This window comes from Grampus griseus (assembly GCF_964374135.1).
Source record: "Grampus griseus genome assembly, chromosome: 17".
In the NCBI taxonomy this organism is placed as follows: Eukaryota; Metazoa; Chordata; class Mammalia; order Artiodactyla; family Delphinidae; genus Grampus; species Grampus griseus.
This window is the reverse complement of record NC_139011.1, coordinates 12,405,197-12,415,322: the sequence shown is the minus strand read 5'-3', so window position 1 is coordinate 12,415,322 and position 10,126 is coordinate 12,405,197. Positions and strand designations below refer to the sequence as shown.

Genomic DNA, 10,126 nt, shown 5'->3' with positions numbered 1-10,126 from the left:
CTGGCTATTCACCTTTTTTTTTTCATTTAAAAAAATAATAAATCTAGTGTCTTTCTCTAAAACGTGGTCGTTAGAAGATGATGGCTTTCTAAGATGTGTAGACTAAAATGTGTTTTGCTGCCTTAGAGTTTTGCTGGAAAGTTTTTTCGTGTGTGTACTTGTTAATCATTTCGCGTTGCCCATAGATAGCATCATTTCTCTATAGGGTGATGCTCATTGCCCATAAGTAGTGATGGATCCATTTTCACCACCACTTATGCGGTTGAAGAGCCGCCTCTGAACCACTTTTCTCTCCAGCGATTCCTCTTCTTCCGCCTCTCCGCAGTCGGCCTGAAGGAATCTGAAGAAGGTGGCTGGAAACTCATTTTAAGGAACCGCCCCATCCTTCGCCCCGCTGGGTACCCTGCACTCCGGCCGCCCCTGCCCCCTCCCGACCCGCACGCCCTCGGGCGGCATCCGGACGCAGCGTTCGAGGCTGCCGGTAGAGGGCACACTTACTTTACTTTCGCAAACCCCGGGCTCGAGTGCAGCCCTGGGAGGGGGCAGGGAAGGACGCTTTGCAGCAAAGCCCCGACCAGGGATTGGTCACTCCCCGCGTTTGCGGCAAAGGCTTGGAGGTTGGAGTAATCTGCAATCCTTAAAACTGAATTGTGCCGTGTACCTGATTTGGAGGAAGTCACTACTCATTTAACAATTGAACGCCGAGCAGCAAACTCAACGGGTAATAATCTATCTCGAACACAAGCATGTTATACGCGAGCCCCTCCCTGCCCCGAATTTTTTTCTCTTTTGGAATGAGGGGGGAGGGGCGTGGAAAAGTTTACTTAAAATGCCTCTGGGTGAGGGACCAGGGCTGGGGAAGATTGCCTCTGTTTTTAAGGCCTTAGTGTAATGCAGAATAGCAAATCCCGAGGGAATATGTATTGTATACGAAATATAGATTCACTGAGGGAGCGAGCAAGTCATGTGCCGTGTTGGGCAAAATTCTAGGTCGACGTGTACGTGAAATGTACATAGACGTACGTGGATTAGGCATACGCACTTCACTATGGTATTCAGAAACAAATTTATAGTCAGTGAACTAGGAAATCAATGCCTGAAATTCGGCCAATTTTTAATTGGCTTTTTTAATTGGCGCAAGACACCACCCCTCCAGAAAAAAAGACACGGAAGTAATACTTGGCCCCTCTCCTTAGATCAGAATCGATGTTGGGGTTTGTTTTGGTTTTTTTGGGTTTTTGTCCAATAATAAAGAGGAAAGCAGACCCAGAAAGGAAGTCAACGTTCGATTTGTCCGAGGAGGAAAGAGTTAACGGTTTTCTTCACCAGGGACTCTGCTGACTCCCCAGGGTGGATCCACCAGCTCGCCTCCTTCCCTCTTCTGGGGAGTCTGGTCCCACGGCTCGCGCCCACCCCCTCCCCAGTCAGTATCCTTCCGTCTAGCGCCTTTGATTTCCCCCAAACCTGGGAGCCCCAGAGTGGTGCAAACCGACACCACGGGGCGCAAAGAGGATTCGTCTCTTTTCTGAAACCCGGCTGCAGAATTGGGAACTCAGAGTGAGAGGCGCGGGCGGGGGACTGGGGGTGCAGACCGGCCGAGAGCGGGCGGGGGAGGGGCCCCCGCGGCGCGCACCCGCAGGCGCGCTCCTGCCTTACTCCAGCTCCGGAACCCACAGAAGGATCTCAAGGATTAGCGCGTACTGGGGTGGGGGGCGGGAAAGCGGGCTCACGCGGAGATCCATGTAGGTCTGCGCGGGCGGGGCCGGGGTTGGGGATGAGGGGTCGTCTGCGGCTTTGGCGGCGATTTGGGGTATTCATTCTGGGTGGAAGGTACCCAGCTGAGATAGCTGCACACACACAGAATGCATAACACCCCCCAACAAATACAGTGGGTGTTTATTCATAACGCGTCCTCCAAGTATACGTGGCAGTGCGTTGCTGAATTATTTTAATAATTCCAGGCATCATTTTCCTCCCTATACCTCTGATCGTTTATCCCCATCGACATTCAATGCCCCACACACTCAGAGCGCGCGCCAGTCAATACCCCCTTCCTTCCTCCTCTCTTCGTAGGACTTATTTTCCAAATGCTACCCTTTTCCCGGCCTTAGGGAGGCGCCCGTCCGCCCGGGACGTGCGTGGCGTGGCCGTGGGTACACGGTGTATGCTCAGCGCAAAGAGTTCAGCTGTTCTGCCCGCGATGATTGAAGCACAGAGGACAAGTATGCTGTTTGCCAAACAGAGCGCTGCCCCAGAGGAGCCAGCAGCAGAGAAAGAGAGAAGGTTTGAGCGGGAGCAAAAGAAAATGGTAGGCGCGCGCAGTTAATTCATGCGGCGCTGTTAACTGTGTTTACATCCGAGAGCTCGGCGCACTGGAGTGCCAGCCTCAAAGGGCTGAGTCTCCTCCCCTCCGGCCCTCCCTCCCCACCAGCGCCCCTCCCGGGTTCCCAAAGCTGAGGGCGGGGGAGAAAGAAAAAAGATCCTCTCCTGTGAATCCCCGCCCACCGGCCTTTTATAGGCGAGGGTCTGCGCGGCCAAGGACCCCCGGGCTGTGCAACTCGCGGCTACCCCTGCTGCCGCCGCGCCCCGGCCGCCGCCTGGCTCCCCAACTGCCTCTGGAAGGGCAGGGCTATTCAGAGGCTTGGCGGGAAAAAGAGAACAGAGGGGAGGGGCCGTGCCTTAGCAGTATAAAAGCCGGTTTTCTGGGCTTTATCTGACTCGCTGTAGTAATTCCAGCGAGAGGCAGAGGGAGCGAGCGGGCGGGCCCTCGAGGGTGGAAGAGCAGAGGCAGCCGAGCGAGCGGAGTCGCGCTCTGGGCGCCCGGGGAAGGGAGATCCGGAGTGAAAGGGGGGCTTCTGCGCCTCGGGCCCGGCCGCCCCCACCCCACCCTTCCCGCCGACCCCTGCCAGCGGCCCGCCACCCGCGCCGCATCCGCGAAACTTTGCCCACTGCCCGCTGGAACTTACAGCACCCGAGCGACAACGCGACTCTCCGGACACGGAGAGGCTCTTCTGCCTATTGGGGGAGTCACTTTTCCCCGCCACTGCCCACGACCCGCGCCTCTGAAAGGCGCTCCTCGCCGCTTTTTGGACGCTGGATTTCCTTCGGAGAGTGGAAAACCCGGTGAGCACCCGGACCTATTGGCCTTTTAATTTATTTTTGCTACCGCAGTAATGCCGCGATGAGTCGAATGCCCGGATCGGTGTCTTTTCTCCCATTCCAGCGCTATTGACACTTTTCTCAGAGTAGTTGTGGTTGGTCGGGGTGGAGTGAAGACGAACCAGAACTGGGTCGGGGTACAGTGACTTGTCAAGATGGGAGAGGGGAAGGCAGAGGGAAAACAGGGTACGTTTTTGAAAGTAGCCTTGAGAGGTTTTTGCTTATGTAGATGGACGCTGACCCCGGCCGGTTGGACATTCTTCCTTTATTGCATTAATTGCTTTTGGCCTTTGGGGAGGAGAAGAGAAGGGTATGCTTCTCGGTGGCAGAAAACCCTTTACATCCTGAGCTCCTTGGAGTAAGAATTACATATTGCCGTGTGTGAGCGAGAGAGCTCCGCAGCCTCTGACTTTTCCCCGTCTCGGAAAGGGCATTTAAATTTCGGCTTACCGCATTTCTGACAGCCGGAGACAGACACACTGCGGCTTGTCCCGCCCGCCGATCCCCGCGGCGTTTCCAATTCGCCCCCGGCTCCTTTTAGAAGTTGGCATTTGGCTTTTAAAAAGGATAATAAAATTAAAGATCTTGGTCTACAGAGAGGTTAGGATTTGGTGTTGGCGAGGCGCGGGGAGGGGGGTGAAGGAGGCTGGGGCAAAGATGTGTCCGATTCTCCTGGAATTACTGACTCGGGGGGAAACGAGGACAAATCTCTGCACCCAGCCTTGGCTCCCAGGCCGCCTCTGGTGTCCCCGCGCGGGTGTCCCTGCGCCCCGGAGATGCGGAGGACGGCAAGGAGCGGGGCTCGGGGCTTTTCCAGAACAGCTGCTACCCTCGGCGGGTGAGGGGAAGACGCCTGGCTCTGGGCGCGGAATCGTAGCAGGGTCTCTGGCGCAGTTGCGGCGCCGTATTGGGTGTTGAAGGGAGGTGTCCCTGTTATTATTTAACACTCCCCTTTTATGTATTGGCGGGGCGGGGCGGGGGGGGCGGTTAAGGCTCGAAGCTGAGCTTGCCACTCCAGCCCGCGAGGGAAAAGAAGAAAAGCCGGCAGAGGAAGGAAGGGGGGCGCGCTGGGGGTAGGGATGCAGGAGGCGGAGAAGGGAGGCTGGGAGGGGCGGTGGCGCCGGCGGGGGAAGGAGCGCGGCAAGGGCGCGAGTGGGAACGGGTGCGGCGCGAGGGGCCCCGGCGCGGGAGGGGGCCGCGCGCAGCCGCTCCCGCCGTGGCGCCTCTCGCAGCCTCCTTCAGGTGGCGCAAAACTTTGCGCCTCAGCATTTGGCAGATCGTATTCCTCCCCCCCCCGACCCCGCGCCGCCTCCCCCGGCCTGTTAAGGAGGCCAAAGCCGATTTCGATTGCTCGGCGGTCGCCGGGCCGACTCCCGGACTTGGCGCTCCGGGCTCCCGGGGGACGGAAGCTGCGCGGGCGCTACGGAGCTGCTTCGCCAAGTGTGTGTCTGAGATAGTAGAGGGTCACCCAGAAAGGGTAAAAGGGTGCCTTTTTGTTTTGTTTTGTTTTGCCCCCCCCCCGCCGGCCCCATTTGGGAACAGCGCTGGAAGGGGAGTGGTTCTGGATTGTGGCGCGCGCGGCGCGCTGCGCGGGATTTCGGCACCAACCAAGACCCCCTTAACTGAAGACTTGCCCCCGCCTTTGTGTGCCCCCTCCAGCAGGCTGCCGCGATGCCCCTCAACGTCAGCTTCGCCAACAGGAACTATGACCTCGACTACGACTCGGTGCAGCCTTATTTCTACTGCGACGAGGAGGAGAACTTCTACCAGCAGCAGCAGCAGAGCGAGCTGCAGCCGCCTGCGCCCAGCGAGGATATCTGGAAGAAATTCGAGCTGCTGCCCACCCCGCCCCTGTCCCCGAGCCGCCGCTCCGGGCTCTGCTCGCCCTCGTACGTCACGGTCGCGTCCTTCTCCCCCAGGGGAGACGACGGCGGCGGCGGCGGCAGCTTCTCCTCGGCGGACCAGCTGGAGATGGTGACCGAGCTGCTGGGAGGAGACATGGTGAACCAGAGCTTCATCTGCGACCCCGACGACGAGACCTTCATCAAAAACATCATCATCCAGGACTGTATGTGGAGCGGCTTCTCGGCCGCCGCCAAGCTCGTCTCGGAGAAGCTGGCCTCTTACCAGGCTGCGCGCAAAGACAGCGGCAGTCCGAGCCCCGCCCGCGGGCACAGCGGCTGCTCCACCTCCAGCTTGTACCTGCAGGACCTGAGCGCCGCCGCCTCCGAGTGCATCGACCCCTCGGTGGTCTTCCCCTACCCGCTCAACGACAGCAGCTCGCCCAAGCCCTGCGCCTCCCCCGACTCCGCCGCCTTCTCGCCGTCTTCGGACTCTCTGCTCTCCTCCGCCGCGTCCTCCCCGCGGGCCAGTCCCGAGCCCCTGGCGCTCCACGAGGAGACACCACCCACCACCAGCAGCGACTCTGGTAAGCTGGGACCCTCCAGGCCCAGGTCAGAGGGGGTGGCTGGCTGTCTTTCCTATTCTCACTGGCGACCACTTCAGTTAACCCTGCTTTTTCTCTTTTCTTATATTTGGAAAAGAAATGGCAGGCCTGGAAGGGTCTGGGAGCTCATCATCCCTGAAACACTGGGCTTTAGTGTGCCTCCCATCCCTTCCCCTAAGATCGCCCTAGTAGCCAGCCCCCTCCTCTTCCCTCCCTCCCCTTAGGAATTTCATTTGGGTTTTTAAATCTTCTAGCTTATCTAGCAACTCTATCCGCTCCCTCTTACCCCTCTTAAGCATTTTAATTGCCCTGGGGGGTGGGGGGATCGTGATGAGGTTAAGAGAGGATTGATCTCTTCGAGAGTGAATGAATTACCTCCCTTAACTTCTGAGAAGCTGTTGGAATTTAATGGACTACAGATCAACAAAAATGAAGAGGGGCAGTGGACAGAAACTGGGCAGCCACCCACCTGAGTGCTATAAGCCAGTGAAAGTGCCTTAAAAATGTATGGACTGAGGAATTGGGATCTTTTCGGCCTCTTTTGAACACTTAAAAGCAAGTCCTTTCCAAAACTGTACTCCTTTTTTCCATCCCCCACCCCCTAGGACTTTTGGCAAAGCTGCAAGACTTTTTTTTTTTTTTTCCACTTCCAGTAAAATAGGGATTGCTAAAGTCATACCAAAGATTTGCAGCTATCATTTGCAACACCTGAAGGGTTCTTGGTAAAGTCCCTTGCAAAGAGGAGGTGCTTGGGAATGTGCTTTGTTTGGGTGTGTCCAGCACCTCATTAAGTCTTAGGTAAGAATTTGCATCAATGTTGTATCCTGGTAAATTGTAATTTTCTTGTCTGTGCCATAAACCCAGCTGTCATTTTCCTCCCTGAGACTGTCTCTTCATGAGAAGAAGAGCAGAGACGATTGGCTAGTTCTCTGGGGATAACTTTGTGCCAGGGTCCTTTTTTTTTTTTTCTGGCCGTGCCACACAGTGTGTGAATCTCAGTTCCCAAACCAGGGATGGAACCTGCACCCCCTGCATTGGAAGCATGGAGTCTCAACCCCTGGACTGCCAGGGAAGTCCTCCGGGTCCTTTCTTACCTAATTATGCCTTGTATTTGTGCACAGTATTGATTTAATCTGGTCATTGATTGCTTTAAGGAAACCGTGGCTAACTGGGCGATTGCTTTTTCTTTTCTTACAGAGGAAGAACAAGAGGATGATGAAGAAATTGATGTTGTTTCTGTGGAAAAGAGGCAGCCCCCTGCCAAAAGGTCAGAATCGGGGTCACCCTCTGCCGGAGGCCACAGCAAACCTCCTCACAGCCCGTTGGTCCTTAAGAGGTGCCACGTGTCCACCCATCAGCACAATTATGCAGCGCCCCCCTCCACTAGGAAGGACTGTCCCGCCGCCAAGAGGGCTAAGTTGGACAGTGGCAGGGTCCTGAAACAGATCAGCAACAATCGCAAATGTGCCAGCCCCAGGTCTTCGGACACCGAGGAGAATGACAAGAGGCGGACACACAACGTCTTGGAACGCCAGAGGAGAAACGAGCTGAAACGCAGCTTTTTTGCCCTTCGTGACCAGATCCCGGAGTTAGAAAACAATGAAAAGGCCCCCAAGGTAGTTATCCTTAAAAAAGCCACAACATACATCCTGTCCGTCCAAGCAGAGGAGCAAAAGCTCATTTCAGAAAAAGACGAGTTGCGGAAGAGGCGAGAACAGTTGAAACTCAAACTTGAACAGCTACGGAACTCTTGCGCATAAATTGACCGATTGGAGGGAGGAACTGGAATGAATCCCTCATGAAATTCTCATTTGTTACTAAGGGAAAGTGAGGAAGAAGATTCCTTCTGACGGAACTCCCGACGTATGAACTTTCTGCATATGCATGACCAACCTCACAACCTTGGCTGGATCTTAAGACTGAAAGGTTTAGCCGTAATATAAACTGCCTCAAATGGGACTTTGGGCATAAAAGAACTTTTTTTATGCTTACCATCTTTTTTTTTTCCTTTAACAGATTTGTATTTAAGAATTGTTTTTACGAAATCCTGAACTTTATCCAATTTTCCTTTGTAAATATAGCCATTAAATGTAAATAACTTTAATAAAACCTTTATAGCAGTTATACCATAATTTTTTTATTTAAGTACATTTTCCTTTTTAAAGTTGATTTTTTTCTATTGTTTTTAGAAAAAAATAAAATGCCTGGCAAATATATAATTGAGCCAGATCTTCAGTTGTGAGTGTTTTGTTTCTTTTCTTTTCTTTTTTTTTTTTTTTTCCTCATTCTCTTTTCATCAATGACAAATTAACAGAATTTGGCCCTTAAGGGAGTGAGCTTTAGAAGATGGGAAGAGAAGTTATTTAAGAAAGGGTGAGGGCTTTCCTTTGTTCTAATGGGTCTAGGGCCTTAAGGTCTTTAAATTCTCAGGATTATAAGATGCTTCCTGGAGATTTGTGATAAGGGCTAGAGTTGATACTTCAAAGAATGAAAGGGCAGTAAGCTGGTGAGGGTTAGAGGTAGGCAAAAGGGTTAAAGATAACAGTTAAGAACACAAAGGGGGGTGAGGACTGGGGTTTGGGAGGAACATGAAGGAAAAACTGGAGTTTCCATGCCATTCCCCAGCTCCATTGCAGGCCAGGGGTCCTGCCCATTGAAACAGTTGATGGGGGAAGAGCCGGGACCAACTTTTCTGCTTGCCTGCTCCTACCAGGTGCTCTGGGAGGCAAGTTATTAACCCTATTTTACAAACAAGGGAATATAGAAGCTCAGAGTGGTTATATAACTTCTCCTCAGCCACACAGTAAAAGGCTGAATCCAGGTCCCATGTTTGTTGAAAAACACTTACCACTTGGCTATCATGCTTTAGCTCATCCTGTGTCTGCAGTACAAGAATGCTTTGGGTTTGGGGCCTGATGGACCGATCCAAGGGGTAACTGTTTAAGTGCCAGGCATTTTTCTATGCATTTTCCTTATGCTAACTCCCCAGCAACCATATGAAGGAGGTACTGTCGATTTCCCATAATAGGGAAACTGAGGCACAACAAGGCTTATCCATGTGCCCAAGGTCCACTGATAATGAAGGGTAGAGCAAGGATTCCAACCCAGGCTTGACCTGTGCTAGACCACCTCTCAGACAAGCCAGTAGCAATCAACTGGCCAGTCACGAGGACGGGAGTCACCCATCAAGTGGAATACGTGACTTAAGTTTCAGCATTTAGGGCTGCTGGGACTGGGTTCCTCTTTTTCCGTTTTGTTTTGTTTTTGTTTTTATTTTGTTGTCCATTGCTTAATTATTCCTTTCACAATGAGAAACCCACGGCTCATCCACTCCTACCTTAGCCATTTGTTAAATGAGGTTCACCGGTTGCTCCTGGGAAGTGGCCAATATGGAAATGCTACTGTTCAGATCATAAAATAAAACATAGTTACTCTTTGTCATGTGAGTCATTATTTTGGAAACAACAAACTCCCCTTCTTCCAACCTCTTTCACACGGGGACATGCATGACACATGCTCATCACTAGAACATGAAAAGGCATTTTTGAATGTTGTTATTATTAATCTTAAGCCTTTGAAAACCCCACGGTCCAAACCAGAAACTAGAACACTGACTACATAGGCAAATGGAAGTTACTATCGCTGTTCTAATTATCTCATTGTCTCAGCGTCGGAGTAGATCTTGAGATCCCTGTACTCACTTGGAGATTTAAATCCACCATGACCCATAAATCAATAAATAATTACAGTCTTTGGCTTTGACCCCTAGAATAACTTATTCAAGCCCTTAATGTCTTTTTCTTGATCCTTTATTCTGGATCCTAAATCCTACCCTAATAGCTTCAAGCTGTCACACCCTACACCCTAAATTCAAAGGGGGATACAATCCACAGAAGTTGAGTAGCTCGAAGTGTTACAGAAGTGGGGGCCATCTTAAACGATTCACTCTGCCGCTTTGTGGCTGGAGTACAGCCCTGGAGTGACTCACCTGGGAACAGGGAAGGTGTTAGTTTGAATCACGCAGTCCGGGCAAGCCTGAGGAATAGGAGAGAGTGTTCCTCATTAGGAAAACAACTCCCCGTTCCAAATTATCAGGAAACAACTTTCGGGATGCAGAGCTTGGCTGTGGAGATGAAAGGGAACCACGCCAACTACCTATCAGGCCCTCTTTTAGCTTTAGGAAGCCAGGGAATGTTCTGAAAACAGAATAGATGCCAACTTCTTTCCAGAAAATCAGGCTGACCTTGACCTCAACACAAATTGGCCCTCATAGCCAATCCAGAGAGTCCCCAGGGTTTATGCCATTGTGTAATCTATTTTGTAGATAACAATGATCAAGAATTGGAGATGGAGGGGCGGAGCTTATGATTTGGTCAGGAATATACAAGAAGGAATAAGTTAGTATTAACTATGCGTTTTACCCAGGAGACTGTCCAGGAATTAATGCCTTCCCCAGGGGATTCCCGGAGTGGTTTTGTTTAGGGATGGAATGTATAAAGAGGAAGGAAGTGTTACTTTACG

General features: G+C 52.1%; 1 protein-coding gene across 3 annotated transcripts; it reads left to right on the top strand.

The window, feature by feature from the left end:
* The first annotated feature begins 2,732 nt into the window (after window positions 1-2,732).
* MYC (MYC proto-oncogene, bHLH transcription factor) lies at window positions 2,733-7,729 on the top strand. Of its 3 annotated transcripts, none has more exons than XM_082674548.1 (3): window positions 2,733-3,123; window positions 4,822-5,587; window positions 6,803-7,729. In XM_082674548.1, the coding sequence occupies exons 2-3, from the start codon at window positions 4,831-4,833 to the stop codon at window positions 7,363-7,365; spliced, it is 1,320 nt and encodes a 439-aa protein (XP_082530674.1). In that variant the 5' UTR covers window positions 2,733-3,123; window positions 4,822-4,830; the 3' UTR covers window positions 7,366-7,729. The 3 variants fall into 3 exon arrangements, with proteins under 3 accessions (XP_082530674.1, XP_082530673.1, XP_082530675.1); XM_082674547.1 differs by having other exon boundaries at window positions 4,819-5,587; XM_082674549.1 differs by lacking the exon at window positions 2,733-3,123 and adding an exon at window positions 4,154-4,232 and having other exon boundaries at window positions 4,819-5,587.
* The last annotated feature ends 2,397 nt before the right edge of the window (window positions 7,730-10,126 follow it).

What these genes read in the sequence shown, in the direction of transcription:
- MYC (XM_082674548.1), top strand. Translation starts at nt 4,831, where the DNA reads ATGCCCCTCAACGTCAGCTTCGCCAACAGGAACTATGACCTCGACTAC. An exon ending in CACCACCAGCAGCGACTCTG is followed by an intron (nt 5,588 to 6,802) that starts GTAAGCTGGGAC and finishes CTTTTCTTACAG; the next exon opens with AGGAAGAACAAGAGGATGAT.